Source organism: Acromyrmex echinatior, chromosome 17, assembly GCF_024713525.1.
Source record: "Acromyrmex echinatior isolate Ae372 chromosome 17, ASM2471352v2, whole genome shotgun sequence".
In the NCBI taxonomy this organism is placed as follows: domain Eukaryota; kingdom Metazoa; phylum Arthropoda; class Insecta; order Hymenoptera; family Formicidae; genus Acromyrmex; species Acromyrmex echinatior.
The window spans coordinates 6,133,441-6,159,275 of NC_141868.1; the positions used below are offsets into that span (position 1 = coordinate 6,133,441).

Here is a 25,835-nt window from a genome sequence, read left to right on the forward strand (position 1 = left end):
ATTTGTTTGTTTTAATTTTATGGAAATTGAAATAGAGATTACAACATTACTATTTTGATTAAAATTGTTCATTATGGCTGATTATCCTCCTAATCATATCGTTGATATGACTATGATTTTAGGAGAATGTCAAAACAATTATCGTGCAGCGGCACGGCTGTACGCTGAACGCTTTCCTTTAAGGAGATTCCCTAATCACACGACAATACGCCGATTAACTGAAAGAGCCCGCGGTGGACATCTTTCTCGTCAACGCAGACACCGCGAATACGACGAGAATGATCCTCATGTTGTAACTGTCCTTGCAGCTATTCATCTCGATCCTCACACTAGCAGTCGCATAATTGAAAGGGAAATTGGTATACCACGAACAACGGCTTTACGAATTCTGAAAAAGCTGAAGTATCACGCTTACCACATCACCTTAGTTCAGGAATTAAGACCAAATCACGTTCAAATGCGTATTGAGTTTTGCCGGTGGGCTTTAAGAATGACAGAAAATAATCCTGACTTTTTTAGGTACGTAATGTTTTCTGATGAGGCTACATTTAACAGTCAAGGTCAGCTTAACAGGCACAATTGTCACTACTGGTCTGAAGTAAATCCCCACTGGCATAGGACTGTTGACCATCAACATCGATGGAGCATTATGGTTTGGTGTGGCATAATTAATGGATACCTTATTGGACCTTATGTTTTTGAGGAAAATGTCGATAGATTTACCTACTTAGAATTACTTAGGGAACGACTACCAGAGCTCTTGGAGAATGTAGATTTGGTGACACGTCAGAGAATGTGGTTACAACAAGATGGTGCTGCACCCCATTTTGCGCGAATAGTACGTGATTTTCTGAATAATAATTATAAAGACAGGTGGATTGGACGAGGAGGTCCAGTTAACTGGCCTCCGTGTTCACCAGACATGACACCTCCGGATTTCTATTTATGGGGCTTCTTAAAAGATGCTGTTTTTAAACAACGACCAACAACCAGAGAAGACATGATAGGCCGTATTCGTCGCGCTTGCGCAGTAATCCCAAGGGATACTTTGCTAAGGGCAGTGCAACATTTTCAAAGGCGTGTAAATTTGTGTCTTGAAGTTGATGGAGGCAATTTTGAACATTTGCTTCAATAAAGTGAAAGTCAGAGGCAAGGGGACTTACAGTAATGAAGCACCCCAAAGAAAACAGAACTTACTACGTCCACATCGTTGTTTTTGGGTAATGCTAAAAGTAAGATGTTCATCAAAAAATTTATATTGAATGACCTTGAAAGTTTGCCGCGGTCAAGATGGTCAAGGTCGTTGACTTCCAAGTCCACTCAAACATTTATTCCCCTATAAATCCTCTGATGCTCAAAGAAAACAACGTCTGGACGATTTTTTAATATTTGACCTTCTGAAGGTCAATCTATTAAATTACAAAATATCATTTCGGACGTAAAATTTCCCGCTCTTTCCGAATCCGGTATTAAAAATAGGGGTTTCCATTTAAAAAAGTTAGGTTGACCTTTAAATAACCTTGAAAATTGAGTTCAAGGTCAAAACTAATATTGCACAAAGATGGCCCCCGTTGTCCTGAACAACTTTTGTTTGAACAATTTTTTGATACAGTGCATACTTTTGGAGATATTTGGGTGGATCGATTAAAATGGGCCACCCTGTACATACAACGAACATAAATCAAAGTTAACGATAGTCAAACGCAGATGATCAGACGTAACATCTTAAAAAAAATAATCAAATTACGAATCCTCTGATAAATCCTCATTTTATGTGTATATATATATATATATATATATATATATTTTATATATGTATATAATTTTAATATTGCACATTTAAACACAGGGAATACATAAACAGCTTAGCATTGATAACTTCTATCTGCAACGTATGTATATTCACACATTATAGTACATATATGCAATATTGTACAATATTGCCTATGTGTGTATTATATTTAAGTACATCACCAATATTTTAATATGATTAACTTCTACATATTTTTATTAAACATAACAAAAAATAGGTATAGCTATGTATATTATATGTGTAATACAATATATATATGTATAGCTAATACATATCACATCCTAACCTAAAATGACATTGTACGACAGGAAAAATGCTTAGGCCCATGTGTCAATGTACACTGTCAATACTGAAAATCTATAGTTACGTATTTTCAGTACTCGCAGTGAATATCAAAATACAGTTGTAGTATCACTTTTTCCTATGATCAATATCATTTAGGATTTAGTCAAGATGTAACATATATTATTGTCAATATATGGACACGTGTTTCATATATATATATATATATATATATATATATATATATATATAAATGAATACGACATTGCACATACATAATGTAACTCTTTTTACTCTGTCTAATAAAAAGAGATAGATACTTATAGTACTTATACATTACTAATATGTCGACTATATATCTAATATAGAAAATTGTATGTACATTATACTATGATAATTCTAACATTGTTGTAACATATAACAGAACATTATTAGTGAATATAAATTATAATTATATTTTATATGTATTATAATGTATATATACACAATAATGTACAAAATATAATTTTAATATTGCATATATCATTAATTCACTAACATGTTTATGTCTTCACTAATATGTCAATAATAGTATAATATTTTTTGTGTTATTGTGTATATACACATATATTATAATACACATAAAATGTAATTGTAATTCGTATTCATGAATGTCTTTTTATATACAACGTTAGAATTACATTTTATATATCATTATACACATTATAATATAAAATTTTAATATTGCATAAAAATGGACATAGAGAATATCTGCATGAATATCTATATATATATATATATATATATATATATATATATATTAGGTGTTGGAATTAATTCGTAGCGTTTTTAAATGAAAGAATGTTATTTATTTCACATGAGCATTAAAAAATACATTAATGAAAGTACTTCCCATCACTTGTAAAACGCTACGAATTAATTCCAACACCTAATATATATATATATATATATATATATATATATATATATATATATATTATGATATTCATTTATGATAATATATTATCGTAACCTAAAATGGCATTGGATGTAAGAAAAAAGTGCTATTACGGTTTCGTATCGATATATCTATTAATTAAAAATCTGTATTTTATGTATATTACAGACTTTTAGTACTGGTGATATATATTAGAACACGGCCTACATTGCATGTGTATATAATACAACTAAATATGTATATAATGCAACTAAATTTCTAAGGTCCGATTCTACAAATATAAGATTAACTTCAATTATGTTTATTTTTTTTTCAATTCTAAAATTGGAAAATTTTCCAAAATAAATCTTACATTGTGGGACCGACCCTAATACACGTCCCTGTTAAGATGGTAATGTAGGAAACGGAATAAAAATATCGATAATTAATCGATCGAATTTCCTGCATGATCATATTAACTTCAGAGGGCGTAAGCAGCTTATACATTGGAAATTAAAACCTGTAATATCGACCTTGATCAAGTTCGGCCTTCGCTCCAGCATCCCCTTAAGATACCGTCCTGAGTTAGTCGGTTTTTTGTAATTGTCAAATTTAATGTATCCATTTTCCACTCACGTCAAGAAAATTAATGGAACCGTCATTATTATGTTCACAAATAAATTTCAGTCTGTCATGATACGAGTTAAATTTATTTAAAATTTCGTTAATTTGGTTGATCAGTAAAATGATATCATCAACATATCTATAATAGATTGGAATGTTTATATTCATACTAGAAAAAATGTTTTTTCCAGGTCTTGTATTACTATATCCGCCAAGATAGGTCCCATGGGCATACCAAAGATCTGTTTGAAAAACAGTTAAAAAGTGGTTATTAAATTTGAAATAAGTGGAATTAAAGACTAAAGAGATGGCCTTCAAAAATTCATTCTTAGGAATGTTCATATTCAGTGAAATAGAATTTCATCTTATTTCAATACTCTTCACGACTAAGTCTTCAGGTATATTAGTATACATAGACACTATATCGAAAGATACCATCAGAATTTAATGTTATACCATTAAGTTTGTTAACAAGTTCAAAGCTATTTTTTATGTAATTAAATTCTTTTTTTAGACTTTTGTCAATTATATCTTTTAAATAGGTAGCCAGCGGAAATAAAGGATTATGACTTCCCTATCATACAAAATAAAATATGTACACTGTGTGATATAATATCGTATAGTTATATATACATTGTGTTTATAATACGAAAAAAATTAATTGTACAAACGTGTTTCCATCTTAATATTTACTTATATGTTCAAACAAAGGAAAATTAATAATATGTAATATTATATAAAAGAAATAGCCATGTATTAGGTATATGATTTATATAAGTACTGAAGAATAAATTTTCTGTATAACAGATTGTACATGGCCAAATTTGTGAAAAATGTATAAATAGTAATGTAATCTCATAAAAATGTAATTTAAAATGAATCATTGAAATTAAACTAATTGAAAAAATTAATACGTAATAAATCATTGATTTCAATTTAATATAATATAAAAATGAAGAATCAACACAATCGTTTCATTAAATCTAAACAAAATTATGCATTAATACAATATCCTCTTACAAATAAACCTACGGAAGTGTCACTCATCGTTTTTAATGAAACTTTGCATATTTGTAGAACTTTGAAAAATATTTGACACGTATTTTTTTTATCGGCCATGGTTTACTCTGAAGGATGAAAGGTATAATGCCCCTTAAAGATATAATGGATAGATTTAACATATTAGGTGAAATAAGTTGAAAATTTTAAAAAGTAAAATATATTAGGGAGTTTTTGGGGTCGCTAAACTCTTACGTCAAAAGTATGAAATTCAAAATGGCTGACCCAATATGGCATCCAGATACATCAAAATTTTTATTATTTTTTTATCAAAATGAGCAAATTTAAAAAATTCTTGTCATCACAGAATTCAAATTTCCAATTTTTGGGTCGATGATTTTAAATATGGTGTTAAAGATATAAAATTCAAAATGGCGATCTGAATATGGTAGTTATATATGTTAAAATTTATAATTTTTGCAAAAAATGTTATAAGATTCTCATCTTTCGGGGTGTTTTTTTCAAGAGTCCCATTGCCTCTCACCTTTCGGGGTTCTTTTTTACAGAGAGAGGCCATATTATGCATAACGTGCGCTTATAAAAATGTCGTATATTACGGTAGAGTACACAGATGAGATTATCTGTTATGGGCTGATGAAAGACTGAACTCGCGGCGCGTATTTACGCGGAGCGAATTTCCAATTACGAGCGGCATTCTTCGTCAAAAGTCATTAGGAAATGTATCCTACGGGCGAAGGAAACTGGGAGTCTCCTGTTGGATAAGCGAAACCGTGGTGGTGCACTGGTACATCACAACATCGGTTTCGAAGAAGTTCTTCATATGTTCAAGGAAAATCTTGGAACTAGTGTGCGTCGTGCAGCTCGATTTATCACGATATACGATGCATCGCATTTTATAACAGAATAATTTACGATCGTTTCATTATCAACGCGTATAGCAATTATTGGAGCGAAACGAAGCACCGCGTGTCCATTTTTGTGAAGGTATTTTCATATTCTTTTTCTTCGATAATCATAACGCTTTTTTGCAGATTAAACATCAATAAAATATGCGCAGGGTTTCTTGCACAATATCAAAATGCATCATTTCCTGATTGTATCGTATGAACGGATGGGGCCATTTTTACGCCGAATGGTGTGTTCAATTCGAGAAATCATGTGCTCCAGCAATTAAAAAATCCACATGCCATTGCGAAAACGCCTTCCAATATCGTTGGTCAATATATGGGTAGAGATATTAAAGGACTGAATGATAAATATTCTTGTGAATCATAAAAAAATATCTTTTCTTCCATACTTTTTTCTAATGTATTTACAATTGGTAATTTTTAGATCGGCCCTCATTTTTTACCGCCACGTCTCAACACAATACGCAGAATTTCTCGAGAATGATTTGCTGGTGCTTCTCGAGAATGTTCTTCTTCGCCAAACACTGATTTGTTTTATATATTTTGACAAAAGTTTGACAATTCGGATAAGTCGAGACACCGCCGAATCCGCGGTCAGTGCCCAGCAAACGAGAATGGATTGAAATGAATTGAAATGGGTTCAGATTTTCAAAAATATTGATTCACGAATGTTAAAATGCTTTTCAATTCTGAATACATTTTTATTTATTTATAGGAATTGCATGAAGCATATCTCTATCAATCTAAGAATTTCAATCTAAAAATAATATTATCTTTTTCTGTGCACACAAACACAATTGTGAATACTTTTTAATTCAAAATTTTGAATAGGGAATGCAATTTTTCAATCCAATTACATCCAATTGAACCGTTTTTTGCAGATTTGACATATTAAAATCTCTGTTCCAAAATTAGTTAATTTTCTACAGTTTGAAGCTAATGTCCTTCTTTATAACAAATTTGACAGGTTTCCCGTTTATTCGTATTCAGCGCTTTACTTTCCTGATTCTGTCACAAATCTGTCATCGAACGAAGTTCTCTTTCTATTCGTATCGGCTATCGTTTCTTGAATGCCTAAATTCCTTGTTATTCTTTGCTCAATTTCTGGTTTTAATCCTCTAATAAAACACTTACACATGTCTTTTTCTAAAGATGGTTTAATACTTTGATCGAAAAGGGTATTTCTCGAAATTTTATGGGCTTCTATTATTTGTTTTCCTAAAATCCTTTATCCGTATGTGATTACGTCCTCCTCATCCGTTGATAAATAAGGCCTACTCGCCTTGCAGTTGGTATATATTTTTTGAAGCGCCATAAACTTCTTTTAAATATTTACACAATACACACCTCCACTCCCCTCAAATCCTCCGAATCTAAATCTGAAACGGCGGGATTCATCCAAAGAGAATCCCGCCGTTTCAGATTTAGATTCAGAGGATTTAAGGGGAGTGGAGATGTGTAATGTGTTTTGTGTACTCGTACTTTAACTTATTCAGATTTTCTATAGCAGTTTTATAAAGGCTTTCTACTTCAGATTTATCGCCAGAATTTCTCATATTCATTCTCGTCTCCTAAGATAGCACTTGTATTCCGGACGAGCTCCCAAAAATTCATTTGGTCTGTTACGTCCAAATCCTTAGAAATTCGGTGAAGGAGATAATGAGAGAGAATGGAGAGGGTATAGAAGAACGGTTAGACTCAATCTCACAGATATACGCACAGAGGCGAATAGTTGTGAGTCGCACGCACCTTTTCGAATATGGGTCAACGTCCCGAAGGGGCGCTATGACACCTGTTCCAAGGGACAGTGCAAACGTCGATCCTACTTTTTATTCAAAGAACTTAATCCTTTTGACTCGGGACTGGACCTCGTGCGATCTCAGGCATTTAAAGGGAAAACAATGCAGGGTGATTCCAATAAATGGCAGCTGGGAAAATATAACTGATTTACATTTATTAATAAAAAAAAGAAAATTACATAAGATAACTCAAAGATATTTGTACATATATTTTTTTTTATATAAAAATAAGAAAACTTATCCTTGTAATTACAATCGATTTTTGTGTAATGTGATTGAGTAAGAAATTAGTTATGGAAGTGCGCGCGCGCGCGCGCGTGTGTGTGTGCGTATGTATGTACGTATGAGAAAAGGAAATAAGGTTATTGGGTGGTATTGGAGGCGAGGAAAGTGGTGCAAAAGCACAAGGGATGAGGTACTTGTACAAGACGGTGTAAGGGGTTGCCTGGAATGTAGACTGTAACTATTTTATCCTCTTCATTGGAGGAGGACGAATATAGTCTAAATAAAGTTGATTCCAGTCGATCAGCACGGGATCCGATTAAGGAGTTGGAAACTGGTTTAAAAAGAGGGAGAGGAAATCCTTCTTCGAGAGAAAGAGAGGAAATCCTTCTTCGAGAGAAGGAGAGAGAGGGAATCGTCCTTTGAAAGGAGGGGAATAATTCAAGATTTCTTGGATGGCGGGATCGATGACAGGGAGAGAGATGAGGTTTAACGGTTGTGTCTGAGCTGATACTGGCGAGGAGACCTCAGGATAGCGGTCGTCGGTTGTGGCGGCACGGTTGTGGCTTGGCTATGCGGATGGTTCCGTCTACTTCTCCTGACGTAAAGGGTTCATCCCCGTTTTCTAATTAACTAGCACGCACTATAATCGAAGAGTAAAATATATATATATATGTTTCATTAGAAACACGTATAAGTGTGTATATATGTTTGTTTTTTATGCGAGGAGACGTGTGAATGAATCGGAAAGAATGGCAGGGCGACTTACTGATTAGCTGGTGAGTCCAGGAGATTTCGAGTAGCTATCAGTTGAAATGCACGAGGAAGTCCGCTATCCATGGAGAACGCCAGAAGGGCAGTCACAGTGGCGAATGTCTGGGTGATCGCGATGATGATTGCTGCCCACAATTTATCCTTTTTCTCTTTGCACTTGCGTAAAAAAAACGCAAACTGGCGTGACTACCGCGGATTCTTGTGGGCTGATTTCCGTACTGACCGTAGCTGATTTCGACAATGTTTTAATGCACTCGCGAACTTACGCGGTTCTGTATTAACGTGAATCGGGTGATTTTTGTATTGATGCTCTGCGCTTTGATTTATACTCCGAAAAAAGGGCGTTGTGCCCTTTATCTGATGCAATAGTTAGTTGCAAGATTTATGATTTTTAACGTCCTATTGTTGTTAATCTAAAGTGCATCGTTAGAGTTTCGAGAAGAAAAGAAGTAATTTACGTTTTTCTTTAAAGAGGCAAGATTGCTCCAGACGGATGAAGAATTCTGTCTCATCCTCGCGGAAATTGTCAGTCGCGAGTCTGAGCTTAGATAACGCTACTATGGGAAATTATCCCATGCGTTTTATATGATTTTTTTAAGCGCGACGTGGCGTCTGTTTTTCTAAGATAAAATTGTTGGTCAATCTGGGACGACAAAACTTGACTTTTTACTATTGCGTGACTTCATTTATGTCTTTTGCAATCTTGTCACTTTTTGGGCCAATAAGGTTGTTCCTTCTGGGTTGATTGGCGTTTACGAGTTTTCGCGGAGCTTGTCCGATCCCTTTTTTCAATTCTATCAGACCGTTATCAGAAGGCTCCGCTCGAGTCTCGCAGACATCAACCATAGTTCACGACCTGGAGCCGAAGAAAAGAATCGTGGCGTCTGTAGGACGTAACATCAACGTAAGTTTGAAATGTATAAAAGCCTTTATATGCAATTTTAAAGTAATTCATTGTCTATTGAAAAACGAATTCTTCCTACAGTTGTTACAAGTACACACACGAATAATTTCAATAATTACCTGAAAATATATTTGACCGAATATGTTTACATCTACTATTACTTATTTCAGAAAAAGCTACGAAAAACAAGAAAAGACTTGATCATGACGACTAATACGTTTCTCACTTATAAACATGGTATATAATTTCTATGATAAATTAATTTTAAATAATTAATACAGGGTGCGGCAGCATAACTTCCTTTTTTGAAATGCGCGCCATTCAGTGGGTTGATGTCGTAGCGGAGCGCTAGTGGTCTCGTTCGAGAGGCGGGAGTATAAAGTTTTGTCCCGACACAGTTCAGTCGCCATCATGCGTTGGAACAGTGAGGAGCGTGCTTTTGCCGTCGAGGCCTACTTTTCGAGCGGATGTTCTGTGATCGCAACCCAACGCGCCTTTCGGAATCGCTTTAATTTAGCCCCGTTGGCCCCTGTCCCGGATTGGAAATCAATTGTTACGTGGGTTACTACGTTCAGACAAACTGCAAATGCGACAAGACGAAGAACTGGAGTCCCTCGGCCCATTAGATCACCTGAAAACATTGAGGCAGTGAGAGCTTCAATTTTGCGATCACCACAGCGTTCTGCGCGCAAACATGCGTCTGCCCTTGGACTTTGATCGTTCGATCGTTCTGTGAGGAGAATTCTTCATGATGATCTTCATTTCCATCCTTACAAGATGGCGATTGCGCATGAACTTTCTGAGCATGACTTCAATTCTCGGAGGAACGCGTGTGAGGTTCTTCTTGAAGTCGTTTCTGAGGACGCTATTGTTTTTTTTAGTGATGAAGCCCATTTTCATTTGTGTGAATCCGTCAACAAACAAAACATGCGCTACTGGACTGACACCAATCCTCGAGAATTGCATCAAAGGCGTTTGCATTCACCTAAAGTTACAGTGTGGTGTGCAATTTCCTCAGCTGGAATTATTGGTCCCTGGTTCTTTGAGGAGAATGAAGTCGCAGTGACAGTGAATTCGGACCGGTATTTAAACATGTTACAGGAATTTTTTTTTCCACGGCTAGATAAGTTGGACTTAGGGGACATTTGGTTCCAACAAGACGGTGCAACGGCACACACTTCAAGAGCATCGATGGCTGTATTGAGGGAACACTTCCCAGAGCGCCTCATCTCAATTAGGGGCGATTTGGAGTGGCCGGCCCGCTCTCCCGATTTGACCCCTCGTGATTTTTTTCTATGAGGTTTTTTGAAATCCCGTGTTTATGTGAACCGTCCAAGTACCCTACAAGATTTGAAGACCAACATCCAGGAAGAAATTGCCAACATAACGCCTGCTATGCTGGCAAGAGTCATGACAAACGCCAGAAATCGGTTTACTCAATGTATGGAGAATGGGGGACGTCACCTATCTGATTTGATCTTCAAAACTATGTAAAACAAAATTTTAGGTATGCGCCTACATTATAAAAAAAATATAAATGTTTTGATTCATACAATGGGTTTTATTAAGTTTTGAAAAAAGGAAGTTATGCTGCCCTGTACTTCGTTAAATATTACGTTTTGATATGATTTATACTTTGGATTAATGGGAAGGGGTTCACCGTAACTACAATTTATTAAAAATTGTATGTTATCTATAATATCCTCTTACCTCTCGAACTCGAGCGACTGAGAAAACATTCAGTTCGCTTCACGCTCCAGTGAAACGCTGTTTCATTCACTCTTATCACACCCGATTGTCTTGTTCGCTCTTAGTATTTTCAAATTTTGAAAAAAAGATATCAACACAAGCATATTTCCAAAGAAAATATGTAAGTGCATTGGAAAGATATTACGAAAAACGTCACGTTTGAAACACATATTAATTTTTTTTAAATCATTAAATCGTTAAAATCATTTTTGCTATTAATTAATGGGAGGGTTATATAATTATTAAAATCTATCGTTATCTAGAATGTATATGTTCCTTTTTCCCTTGTATAGGAACACGCCGAACAGCCGAGAAAGCACATTTTAGGTTTTCGGTTGCTTATAATAAGCGACTAGTAGAGGAAGTGAGACAACAAGAGAGCGGCCGTCCTTTTCGCTCTATTATTTGCTTGTGTTTACAAGTTACTAGTAAAGCGAGAAGGATGGGCGCTCTCTCGTTGTCTCGCTCGCTCTCGCGCAGCGATGAAGTCGGGACAGACTTCATCAGTACTAAATCCTCGCCATCACGGATTGTTTGTGTCCAACGACGAGGCGCGGACACTTGGCACGATAAAGTTCTTTGAGCCGCTCGATGCATTCGTCGCATCGTTGCACCCACGCGAAACACTCCACCGGAGTAGCGATCTAGCCGCACTGTTCCAGCAGTTTGCGTTCCATGATTTTCCATGTCTTTTTTTACAGTCTTTTAGATCACGTCACACTCTTCCACGGAGCACTTGCACATGACTCGTCCACATGCGTTGCATGATATATCTAGAATATCATAATGTTTTAGCAATTCGGCATTGTATCTCTCCAGGCAAAGATACATTCTTCACATTTAAGATATTGATCTCATCATTGCACTCATCATGAAATAGGTTTTTAAAGGTGCTTCTATCTGGACCCAAAAAATCTACGAACATAAATTATCAATCATCAGCAGTTCGACACATTTGTCACTAACGGAAATCTTAATCCATCTGCAACGACGCTCATTCTTATCTACGATTTTCTTCACCCAATAATAATTGTCCTTTATTATATTGAAATTTATATTTTTATAGTCATTGTTCTTACATTCTTCTCGTAACCACGTATACACTTTTCGTGTAGAGTGTATCAGTCGGTCGAAACGTTCCTTTTTGATAACGACTCTCTGTTTCTCACTGCGTATATCTAATTCTCGATCACGTAGGAACTGCACTGGAGATATTCGCACATCTTTGTTTCTCCTCCGCGGATTACTGAGAACATACATCACATCTTCTACACTGTTTTTATATATACTTTTCAACATCGTGTCTTGTTCCACTCGCTCTGGTTTTGCCCATGTGAAACTGGTCCTCCCAATATTAAAAAATCGAATATTTTCTTTTTGCATTCTCATTTGCTCATCGTTTGCTCACGAATGCTTCGTCGGAATTTTCGTTTGCTCACCTTAATTCAAAAGTTATACGAAATTTAAATTATTAAAAAAGTGAATATTTTTTTTGCATTCGTTTGCTCATCGTTTGCTCACAAACGCCCCGTCGGAATTTTCGTTTGTGTGTGTGCTCACCCTTAGTTCAAAAGTTATCTACTACTGGAAAAAGTATTTATTTTTTATTTAAAAAATAACTTTAAAACTCTTGTATTTTTACTGTATATTCCATATAAGTAGTGAGCCATTCGTGGGTGAAATATACGATTCATGAAAAATATATGCCTAATGTATATAAAATGACATAGGAACTTATAAAATGTTTACAAAGTTTTATTAGGAAATAAAAATGATAAATATGTATAATGGTTATATGACGCAATAATAATCACATCTATTTATTTATAATAAAAAATTTATTTATAAATTTATTTATAATAAAAAATAAGATTTAAAAAGATATTTCAATTAACAAACAATTGATGCTAAAAAGAAGACAGAGATAAGATAAGCGGATGAAGAATATTATAAATTGTTTTGGCTCTTCTTTTAATCCTTCTTAGTATGGAATGGTTATTTTTTTTTAGGTATTTGGTGATGAGTATATTTACAGATTTAGTTGTTTCAATATGGGCGTGATTATATATTAATTTGTTACTATTTTTAATTATTATAATACGAGGAATCTTACCTCGAATACGGTATGATGAGTTAATATATTTATGTTGAAAAATTATTTTGCCATTTATTTTAAATTATATAATTTTATTTAATATTATACAATATTTTATATATATATATATATATATATATATAAATGTTTTTAAATAATAAAATAAAAATTACATTTTAAATATAGTTTATTTAAAAAAATAAAAAATAGCAAATAAGTTAATATAGTTAGAAGCGCAAGTCAGATTAATACAATTGTTTGAAAACAAAATTCATGCGATATTTATTTATTTTTAACGATCGTATTATTTTGACGATCGTATTGCCATGACACTGCTCACCATTATTGAAATATTGACAAAATTCGTTGCGAATGTTTATGCATTTTTGGGCACTTGTGTTAGAGCTGAGAACAGTTTGTTATGTCTTAGAATATATATATATATATATAGTTTCGCGCCAACAATTTGTAATAATTCCTCCAAATTACTTGCACTCATTCTAAAATAATTATGGAAACGAAGATCTAATCTTAATTTCGCGACTGATGCAAAGTAAAAATTGCTTTCATTGCGATTTTCGAAGATGGTCGCTATTCGACATTATTTTTTAGAATATTGCTGTTTTTTTTTTCATATAATATAGCACAGCAGTTGCTGCAGCTGTACGTCGTCTTTTAACCTCTAGTTCTACAACAGTTAAAATTGTATGTTTAAATTGCTCAACGTAATTCAGATATTCATTATCCATTTCAGATATTCGTTATATCTTTTTGTTTATAATCTTTATCGCAATGACATGTTTTCACAATTTGACACAAAAACTAACTAAAAACTAAAACTAACTATTAAACGACTTGAGTTTAAAATACTTCTTCATTCGTGGCGCAGTAGTGGGGATATCGCCGAGGATATCGGAAACTTCGTTCCATGAAAAGGTAAGAGGGCTTAGCGAAAAGCGTTGAACATTGGCTTCGTTGTCGACGGAGTGGGGAGTCTTCGCCAGTGAAGCTTCGCTGCATGAAATTGTACCGGCGATATTCGTACACCTATTCGTACTCTCTCTTTTGCGGATTATCAAGAAATCACATCATCTACATTACAATCTTCCCACATATTTTCCACATCTCGATCACAATAATTTTTCAATGTGTGGGCACTTGTTGCACGGAAATATGTACAATACATTGGCACTCTGCAATTTGTGCAGACTGCCTAGCGCATCAATATAATCGTGCTTACAAAATTCAACATCGGTCCCACAACATCGGTCAGCCAAACAGATCATGCACGCTGCACATATAGTTAAGGCACCACTCGTTGTATAGTAATACTAGTTTATTCAGTGTTTAGTACGGCGCTTCACATACAGTGCATGGATTTCTGAAGACAAATTTCTCTGCGTGATTCCTATCGTGACTCGCTCGAATCACTAGTATAATCAGTCGAATAACACTTCTTCCATTATTATTTCCTCAAAATCTATTTCCATTTCTTCGAACACTTCGAACATTTTATTTTTAATATTCGCGAACTGTTCTGGATCCACGTTTCTAATATATTCGACATAGCCTACGTTGGCTATGTTTTCAACGTTCGCACGTTCGGTTAGCCATACTTTTTCCATTATTTTTATTGCGACTGATTCGATTGTCTTCCAGGACACCAAAGGACTGTGGAACTGAGCGCTTATAACCCATTTCCTGCAGCTGCCAGAAATCTGAAATATAATATAATAAAATATAATTGATAACATTTACATTCATATAACTAAAAAATAAAAAAATGTCACCGTAATGTCAATATCAATCGTTCTGCTGCACTTGGCTCTTATACAGCGTATTGTTTTTCTAGATGCGGACCTACTATAGATAACAACTCTTCGTATTGCGTGACTGACATCCGAAAATAATTATGGAACCGCAGATCTTCCAATTTCAGTGTTGGCAAGGTATGGTAAAAATCATGCTCACAGCGTTTTTTAAAAATTGATGCAATCCAGAAACGCTTCTTTTTTTTCTAATAATTAATAACAAAGCTAATGATCCGAACAGTTTATCACGTCGATCTGCTTCTGCATGCTGCTGATTAATTACGTGAATGCACTGCACTAACCACTCATGAATTTTCATTTTCGCAGATATCGTATGCTCTAATCTTGTTAAAACAATAGAACTTGATTGGTTCAGTCATTATTGAGATCCAATAACCTCAATCCTCCGCAACCCCCGAGTTCACATAAAGGATCTACGGCAGTGTCTCACGCCATTCTTAGCGCCGAGATACAAGCGTGTCTCCTGATCATATTCTTGAGACTTCCACGGGTGCTTTTTATATAAATATTATGCGTTTCGCGGATTTCCTCCGTGTTCAGATCCATTCTTGACCAACGTTTCGTGAACCTTGCAGTCCACTTTTTCATCAGGGCGAAGAGCAGCCTGATATTGAGGTGTTCCTCCGGGTCGTTCCTTTTTTATATTATGCTACTTCTTGGAGTAGTAAGGGAGGAAAAAAGAGAATTGTGAGAGAGAAGGTGGGGGAATCGGTCAGTCTTCAATAACCGGGAGAATGGTTTTCCATATTTTATTTATGTAGCCATTATCTCTATTTAGATTGTTAGGGTGTTTTTGTATCTCTATGACTTCTCTATATTTTCTTGAAAAGTATGATGTTATGTTAGCTATTGTGGTCGTTTTGTCAAACAATTTGATGTCCTGTTTCGATGTTGTGTTCTGATAATACTGATTGCGACGTGTTTTAGCCTGACATCACGTATTCCTTTATCCGTAGGTTGACCATTCTTCCAGTTTCTCCAATGTATACTTGCCCGCAGAAACAAGGTATTTTGTATACTCCTGCGGAGCTGAGTAGAGGTCTATGATCTTTAGGATTTGTCTTATCTTTTTGGGCGATTTAAAGATAGTTTGGATATTGTGTTTGTTTAATATCCTGCCAATCCGATCTGTTCCTTTAATATGGGAAAATAGATAGGATCCTTTCGTCTGATTGTGTGTCAGAGATCTCCTGATCTCCTTACAACTATAACCAGAGAGAAGCCTTGTGCTATTGAAATACTAAGAAAATAAGAAATTGAGATTATTTTGCTTCTTCAATATGTCCTCCAATTGGATTATTTATGATCCACTCGAACGGACGCCGCGTTCACGCGACAAGCGACATCAGAAGCTCCTAGAATCTAATTCCTTAAAGTGCCGCGCGCGGTGTTTGCCACGTCTATCAGTAGGCACCTTTACACTTCCTTGCGAATTACGGTCGGGCTTATGTAACTCCGGACTGAGGGAAGATTCTTGACCAAACTGAATTGAACTCAAATATGAACCTCGAATCGGTGCTCCAGTCCGCTTATATTGTATCGTTATTTCCTTGCTGACGAGACGTCTCTCGTCAATCTTTTGTGATAATTTTTCGACAGTCGAACGTGATGTTACAATTAAACTTTTTATATTTTATTTTATTATAACATATCGCATAAAAGCATTGCGCTCGACAGCACGCATATAAGACAATGTTTATAAACGCACACAGAGAATGTATATAAACAATTTTTCTATGTCAATTTTTTTCTATACCATTGAGCAGTGGTCACAATATGAAACGAGATTTCTAAAGATCATCAAATAAGTTCGTGCTCGTCCATTCGATCGTTGGCGTGCGGGGAGTGAAAACTGCCTGGTAAGTGCACACCACCGCGAGCTTCTAAACATCGTGACTCGAACAGCGCAGAGGAGCGCTTGCTATTCCCGCTGACAAATCTCGCTATGAAAAATCAATGTGCAAGGTATTCAATACAGCAATAGTATTTGGCAAAAAATAATCGTCCTTACAATGATCATAAAAACTTAATAGAACTACAGATTAAAAATGGTGTGAATCTCGGAGTAACATAGTCGTTACAGTGCTATCAAAATCATTAATTTCATAGCAAGTAATTTTAAAAAACAGTTAGAAAGAAAATTAAAAGAAAAACATTTTAAAATTTCAATCCTAATTGATAAATCTACATTCATAAGCAAAAAATCCTGCTTAATTATTTATCTTCGAACAATCCTTGAAAATGATGTTGCTACTGATATTTTTGGATTCTATTGAACTTGAGAAAGCTGATACCATTATTTGATTGTTGAGAGCAGTACTTGATTGTTTAAAATTATATGGATTAGAACAAAACGTTTCTTGAAAATAATTTGTTGTGTGTCGTCACCGATGGTGCAAGTGGAATGCTAGGTACGAAATCTGGCGTCTCGACGCAATTGAAGGATATGTTTCCTAAGATAATTACATGGCACTATCTTAATCATTCTTTAGAATTAGCTATTCATGATGCAATAAGAGATCAAAGTTCTATGAATTATTTTCAATCGTTTGTAGAGGTCTTGTATCATCAATCGGCAAAAAATTGTAAGGAATTAGAAAAAAATCGCTTCTAAATTGGACATTTGAATTAAAACAATAGATAAGATATTTGATGTAAGATAAGTTGCCAGTTCTTTCAGAACAGTCAAAGCAATTTGGGATAATTATTCAGCTCTTGCAAAAATTTTAATGAAGCTTCTCAGGATACAAGAAGATCGCAGTTTAAAAGATCTAAATATAATGGTTTATTTAATAGAATAACATCACTCGAGTTTTTAAATGAGTTTTAGTTATCTTCTATGATGTATTGGAAGAAAGGACCCCGCACAAAATAAAGGGAAACCGGTGTACAGTCAAATGGGCTGGGGATGGAGTATGTTGTAGTTCAAGACATCTCGATGAAAAGTTGCAATGGGCACAAGCTCCGAAAATGGCCAGTTTTTTAGATAAAATGAGTCAAAAGTTGAAAATGTCGATGCCCGCAGTTACTAGTATAAAGTAGTGTATGGAGTTGTTTATCGTCGTCATTCGGATATATATATACGATAAACAACTCCATACACTATTTTATACTAGTAATAACACGTGTGCATGAATCGAATTCTGTAAACAAGAAGCTTTAGCGGCCGTATATTGTCTCGTCGTTTCTCGAAAGTGAAGTAACGCGGCTATTATATGACATCGAGCTTGGTGCGGCACGTTTATAAATCCACAGATAGTTATAGACTAATAATAACGTTTTTGCCTATGTTTCCTTTACTTATCATAATCTGATTCGGAATAACTATTAAGTAAATCTAACTTTTATTTACTATGAATACTGGTTTTAATGTATTCGAGTTATTCTCGAAAATGGAATATTTCGAAATCGAATTCGTTGTTTTATCTGCGACGTTGCTGGGCAACCAAGGGTAATGAAAAAACTCGATGGAGATAATAATGAAAATAAGCGACAAATAGCTATTCGTTTTCGACAAGATCTTCGAAGGCCCATTGAAGAATTACGAAATGAATCTCGTTTATGTATGACATGCTTTAGATTATTTGAATCTGAAATAGATATGCAGGATGATCCTACATGCATTCGACTTAACGTCCTTAAACAAAGTGATATGATAACTTGTCTAATCTGTAATGCTAATAATAATGTTCATAGGCTTTCACCAGTGGCTAGAGTATTTATAAGTGTGAACGTATATATTCCAGATGAAGTTCGTTCTTGTCCACATCATTTAGCTGAAAATGATTTTCTGTTACAAGCACTTCTTCCGGGTTTGTTTCCGGGGTTGTATTTGAATAGACTTTATAGATTAGTTGGCTATCAATTGCAATGTTTCCTTACAAATGTTTCCTTACAAATCTACAGAAAGTTTCAAAAGCACATGAATCTGACTTTATCAATCAAAATAACTTATCTGATGAAGACTTTAAGTTATTAAGCTCTATGACAAAAGAACAGTTTCGTGAACTACTACAGTACTGTGATCCTGTACCTGAACCGAACGGCCATCGATATGTATACGAAAAAGATTTATTGGCATTTCTTTGTAAACTTCGTCAAGATCTTTGTGATGACTTCTTGAGAGTCTTATTTAATTATCAAAGCAGGCAAGCCGTTAGCTTGGCCGTCGCCACAGTAAGAAAATCATTAATGTCACGTTTCGTACCTCGAAATATAGGACTAACTGCGATCACACGACAAGATTATATTAATAATCATGTAACTGAATTTTCTAATACCCTATATCCAGATATTAATAATCCTACAGTGATCGTATGTATAGATGGCACGTATTCTTATATTGAGAAGTCTAGCAATTTTCGAGCCCTGAGACAATCATTTAGCCAATACAAAGGACGTCATTTAGTCAAACCTGCGTTGATAGTTGCACCAGATGGCTATATTTTAGACATTCATGGTCCTTATTTTGCAGATTCTAAAAATAACGACGCTGCAATGCTACGAAACGAGTTCCAAGCAGATGCAGGTACTCTCAGAGAATGGCTAGGAGAGGATGCGATAGTGATCGTCGATCGCGGCTACAGAGATGTATTACCTCTTTTGCAAGCCCTCGGAATTGATTATAAAATGCCAGCATTTCTTCAGCAAGGGCAAAGACAACTTGACACTGCAGAGGCTAATGATTCGAGATTAGTCACAAAATCCAGATGGATAATAGAAGCACGTAATGGCCATATCAAATCAATATTCAAGTTTTTCAAGAATACTATTTCGGTAATTCATGCAATTAATCTACGTGCATTTTATTTAATTGCTGGAGCAATAATCAATAGGTACCGAGACGTTATACTAATGGATGGAGCTACCGCGGAACTTGCTGAACAAATGCTTCAAAAGGCAAGATCTGAAAATACACTGAGACTGAGAGTTGAAACAGAGCATCTGGCAAGAAGAAATGCCATGTGGAATCGTTTAAATGAAAATCAGATTCTTGATTTTCCAAGACTTGACATCGATTTCTTGAAAGAGTTAACTGTCGGTATTTATCAGATACGTTTAGCACCTGCTTATATTCAAGACAAACTAGTGCGCGATGAATCTGAAGTATTTGAACTTGATGAACACAGAAATGAAGCTGGCTTTCTTAGAGTTCGGGTGTATTCTCGATTCTGCAATGCAACGAAGCATCAATTATGGATTGCTTACAGACCTCTCATGGAGATGAAAATAATGAACCCATAACGGGTTATTACTGTACTTGTGTATCAGGTTCACGAATACTGGGTTCATGTGCTCATGTTGCAAGTGTTCTCTGGTTCTTAGGATACGCACGACATCAACCTAATACTAAATATCCCAGCGTCACATTACTTAATCACATAAAAGATGCTGCTAATAGATATAATCAAGATGAAGAAATCGAAGGAGAAGTTATTGAACCATTTTGAATGTTTCAATGACAAAAAATGGCCCTTATCAGGGCCCAAATGATGTGCAAATCCGATCGCGCAACCTCCACGTGGTGCACATTGGATGACGCTAATGCCGACGGTAGTTTGTATACATATACGTACCGTGTGTAGGCATGTATTACAAATACATTCGAATCACATCGTTAAATAACTCCTTACACTATTTTATATTAGTAACTGCGGGCATCGACATTTTCAACTTTTGACTCATTTTATCTAAAAAACTGGCCATTTTCGGAGCTTGTACCCATTGCAACTTTTTCATCGGGATGTCTTGAACTACAACATACTCCATCCCCAGCCCATTTGACTGTACACCGGTTTCTCTTTATTTTGTGCGGGGTCCTTTTGGATATGTCTGTTCGACAACTGGCTTTTGAATTTGCCGAAACCTTAAATCTTAATCATAAGTTTAACAAACAAAAGAAAATGACTGGCTATGATTGGTTGTGGTCATTTCTTAGAAGAAATCAAGACATTTCGGTACGCCAAGCTGAAGGATTATCTATGGCTAGAGCTCGAGGTCTGTCTAGAGTAAAAGTCCAACAATTCTACGATGTGTTGGAGAGTGAAATGAAGAAGTACAATCTTCAAAATAAGCCTCAGAATATTTTCATGGACGAGCAAATCTGGCATTCACCTTATAAATAAAGTCAACAAAATAGTTGCCTCCAAAGGAACAAAAGTTGTTCATAAAATGACAACAGGTGAAAAAGGCGAAATTGTAACAATAATATGCTGTTGTTCAGCGGAAGGTAGATTTCTTCCTACTTTGGTTTATAAAGGTAAAAATATTAAGGCAGAATTTGAAGATAGTCTCTCTCATGGATCGACTGTGTACATGAACGAAAAATCAGTTTACATTAATTCTGAATTATTTATGAAGTAGTTCAAAGAGGAATTTTTGCGTCGGAAAGCTCCTGATAGAAACATTTTAATCTTAGATGGGCATTGCTCTCACTGCTCATCAATTAATTTATTTCAAATATCAGATGAAAACAACGTTTCCTTATTGTGCTTACCGCCGTACATCACACATGCTCTTCAGTCTTAAAGCAGAAAGTAATACATGGGTTGAACAGCACATTAGCCGTAAATTGACTCGATATCAGTTGGTTCATTGATTTGCAACGCTTTTAATAAGTCGGTAACAATCGGAAATGGTATTAGTGGCTTCATTTCGACAAGAATTTTCCCTTTTAATCAAAATATCATCCCAGACCACTTTTTTGCGATCTCCGATAGAATGACTACACCAGAAGAAAATAAAAAAAATCTTTCTTCGAGAGAATCTTTCTCGATCCGCACAGCAACAATTTGAAGTACAGCAGCCATTTTAGCACGATGAACCATCAATTACTAGCACCATCAACTAACTCTGCAGCATTGAGAATACCTTCGAAAGAATTGAAAGATATAACTAATCTGTGCTTCGCGGGTTTTCTCTATGTCTTGGTCCATTCTTGATGTGCCAACGTTTCGTGGACCTTGCAGTCCATTTCGTGGAAACGTTGGCACATCAAGAATGGACCAAGACATGGAGAAAACCCGAAGCACAGATTAGTTATATAGAAAGCACCCATGGAAGCATCAAGAAAATTGAAAGATATTTTTCTTGTGCCTTATCTGTTACTTCCTCAAAGCAAATAAAAAAAATCTGTCGTCCTATTGACTTCTGCAGAAAATAAAGAAGCAGTGCAAGAAAGAACGAACAAGAAAAATAAAACGGGGAAATCTACTCGAAGTATGAAAAAAAATTAACACAGACTCGAATTCTGAGGACTCGAATTGTTTATGGAACGATAATAACAAAGTGGATTTGACGCAAAAACAAAGAAAGAAGCGCAAAAAAGACACAAAAAACGATGTTAATAAGTGCAAAGAATGCGACTCCTTACGATTCCTTACGTCAAATCTATTTCCGAAAGTTTCCAGTATGTTCCATTGTAAACTAGCCTTTTCTATCCCTAACACATTAAAAAGTCTTATAAAAAGAGAAAAAGATAAGTTAAATTTTCTATCCAATCAGAACGTAGTTTATAAGATTTCCTGTGACGATTGTGAGGCGAGCTATGTTGGTTAGACAAAAAGAAAATTAAGTATGAGATTACACGAATATATCTCTGATATTAAGAAGAATACTGGTTCTCCTACTGTTATAACTGATCATCGTATTAATTTTGATGGAACGAGGTGAAAATTTTAGACTGCGATTCTTCGTATAACAAGAGATTAGTGTTTGAAATGATTCACATTAGAAGACAGAAAGTCTTAATAAAAAGAGTGATACTGAATCGTTACCTGAAACTTACAAATTATTCAATCTCTTTCTCCTTCTTAATTGCATTCTTTCTCTTTTTACTTCCCCTCTTTCCACTTTCTCTTCCCTCTACTTTATTTTCTCCTTCTTATGTTCCCCTTTCTTTCTATAGTTTACCATTTCAACTTTTTTGTCTTGATATGTGTATTTTGCATTGTCTCTGAGCATCTTAGAGAAATGACTACATTTTTAATCTCACCGCATTGCCTAAGAAATAGACGACATTTATATTACATTGATACACAATAGAAGGTATTTATTCTCATTTGATTTAGCTGTTAAATTAAATATATATAATTTATGACGGTACATCACACAATTTCAATCCGTGTTAATGACTCTAATATACATTTCTCATAATATTAGATTACTTTTTTACTTTTTTATTTTTATTTTTATTACCTGCGACTTAGTTTGTATTTCTCTTATTAGATTTGATTATTTATTCCTGTAACAATTTTACATTATATTTGTACTTTTTAACAGGAACAAGTATGCCTCCTCTCGTAACCAGTAAGGGTTACTCAAGTTTTCAAATACTTATTCTTGTGATTCGATCATTCATTGTGTTCGAGCTGGCTATGTGGATTGGGCTCCGTATAACGAGTATGTGAATCAATCCAATAATAAAATATTTGATATCGTTAAAGTACTGTCAACTAAATGAGCAATTAATTATATTTATAAGACTCGTGCAGAAATTCTATTAAAATTTAAAAAATCTGAAAATAATATTGTGAATTGAGTCGAATATTAGCAATATTATTAATGAATTATTTTATGAACCTTCCATTAGAATAAAATTTGCAATGTTTGTAAAGATACTGTTGAATATTTAACATAATATCTTTTTTTTCTTTTAATACAGAGATGTCGCCACTTTAAGTATCACTTAACTACCTTCTAACTCTCTCTCCACTCTCCGTTCTGTTCACTTGACTAAGGGTTACACCTTTGTATCTTATCCTTAATAGAATAAAGATTATCCAGTTATTTCTATACTAAGTGTCTCGTGTTGCGAATTACCTTTGCCCCACATTGGTTATGGGCCCAGAGAGCGTGTAATAATAACAATTCAAAGGTTGAAACGCTCACATGATTGCGTGAGAATTTTGCTAACCTCAAAAGGAAAGGCAAGCACGTGCACATCGCTATTCTCCACAAGCACGCATACACGGACGATTCATACATCGAGTGAAGCAAGCAAGCTGTATAATAACAAACGTTAGATTTATTAACAGCGTAAAGAGAAATGGCGAACATCGTTCATTCCACGCGTATTGAGATACTTTCAAGGGACAACTACAATACCTGGTGCATTCAAGCAGAGGCTCTACTCATAAAAAACGATACATGAGGATATGTATCGGGCGAAAAATCAAAGCCAGAAGTTACTGGAGAAGGAGCAGAACGCATAGCATCCAAGGCTACATACGACAGGTGGGTAACCGAAGATCGAAAAGCAAAATCTGATATCATTCTTTCTATTAGTCCTGCAGAATTGAAAAACATTCGTAACTGTGAAACATCAAGGGACGTATGGAAAAAGCTTGAATCTGTCTACGCGTCAAGAGGACCTGCACGGAAGACAGCGCTACTAAAACAATTAATACAAGCTAAAATGCCTGAAGATGAAGATGTAAGGACACATCTAATGAAATTCTACGATGCAGTGGATAAACTTAACGCTATGAACGTTGAGATCAATGGAGATTTATTAACCATAATACTACTATACAGCTTACCGAGCAGTTTTGAGAATTTTCGTTGTGCTATAGAGACATGGGATCAACTCCCTGATGCCGAATCACTAAAGGTAAAGATCATAGAGGAATATGAATCTCGGAAGCAAAAGGTAAACGAATCTAATGCGATGTTTTCTAAACAAAACTATAAGAAATCTATGAGCGTAAACAATAAAACTAATGTCAGCTCTCAATCAGGTCTATCCGGATCATATACAAAATATAAATGTCGAAAATGTAACAAGGTCGGACATAAAGCGGCGGATTGTTATTCCAAGAAAAAGGGTATTTCCGGTACACAGGTTGCAACTGAAAATCAATCGCTCATGACTGAAGGACAAAAAATCGAGTCAGCACTTCAAGTGAATAATCGTGATGCGTTTCAAGAATGGTGCTTGGATTCTGGATGCACATCTCACATGTATAATCAGGAAAAGATGTTCTCAGACATTGAACAAACTCGAAATGGAGTAAAGTTGGCAAACGAAGCTTCAGTACAGGTAACTGCGAAAGGAAATGTAAACATTATAGCTAATAACGGAGAGAATAGCATTCCATATACGCTTACAAATACTCTCCTCGTACCCAGTCTACGCACAAATCTCCTGTCGGTTGCCAAGGTAGTTGACAAAGATCTGGAAGTTATTTTTAATAAAACCGGTGCTCTGATAAGGGACCACGGCGGAAATGTAAAACTGATTGCTGATCGAAAAGGCGATTTATTTTATCTATGTGAAAGAAATCAACAAACATGTAATCTAACAGATTCCAAGAAAACTGAAGCGGAACTATGGCATGACCGCTTATGCCACACCAACTTCCAAGATATGAACACAATGTCAAAATAAGAGAAAGTAATCGGTTTAAAGCTTAATAATGCGAACGTACCAAACAACTGCGATATATGTTTAGCAGGAAAGTTTACGAGCATATCCCACTAGAAGTGAAAGAGCATCCGATGTCTTAGAAATTATACACACTGATTTGTGTGGTCCGATGCGCACATCCTCACTCGGAGGAGCTTGCTATTTTATCACATTTATTGACGATCACAGTAGATGGTGTGAGGTATACTTCTTGAAGAATAAGAGCGAAGTAGCAAAAAAGTTCACAGAATACAAAAATTCTTGTTGAAACACGGACGGGACGCAAAATAAAAGCCGTTCAATCCGACAATGGTCGGGAATTCTGCAATGCAAAAATGGATACTATATTCAAGGACGCCGGGATTCAACGAAGACTCACCACCACATACACAAAATGGCGTAGCGGAGCGGAAAAATCGCACGTTAGTGGAAGCTGCCCGATGCATGCTCATTCAATCAGGTCTACCACCTTCTTTTTGGGCAGAAGCCATC

General features: G+C 35.3%; 2 protein-coding genes across 8 annotated transcripts in view; one reads left to right on the forward strand and one right to left on the reverse strand.

Moving 5' to 3' along the window:
* LOC105145343 (26S proteasome non-ATPase regulatory subunit 1-like) overlaps window positions 1–25,835 on the reverse strand; it is a 121,097-nt gene that overhangs the window by 33,313 nt on the left and 61,949 nt on the right. The window lies entirely within an intron of this gene.
* On the forward strand, window positions 14,284–20,182 carry LOC147906926 (uncharacterized). The gene has a single exon (XM_087414976.1). It carries the CDS (start codon window positions 18,809–18,811, stop codon window positions 20,180–20,182), a length of 1,374 nt encoding a protein of 457 aa, XP_087271102.1. The 5' UTR covers window positions 14,284–18,808.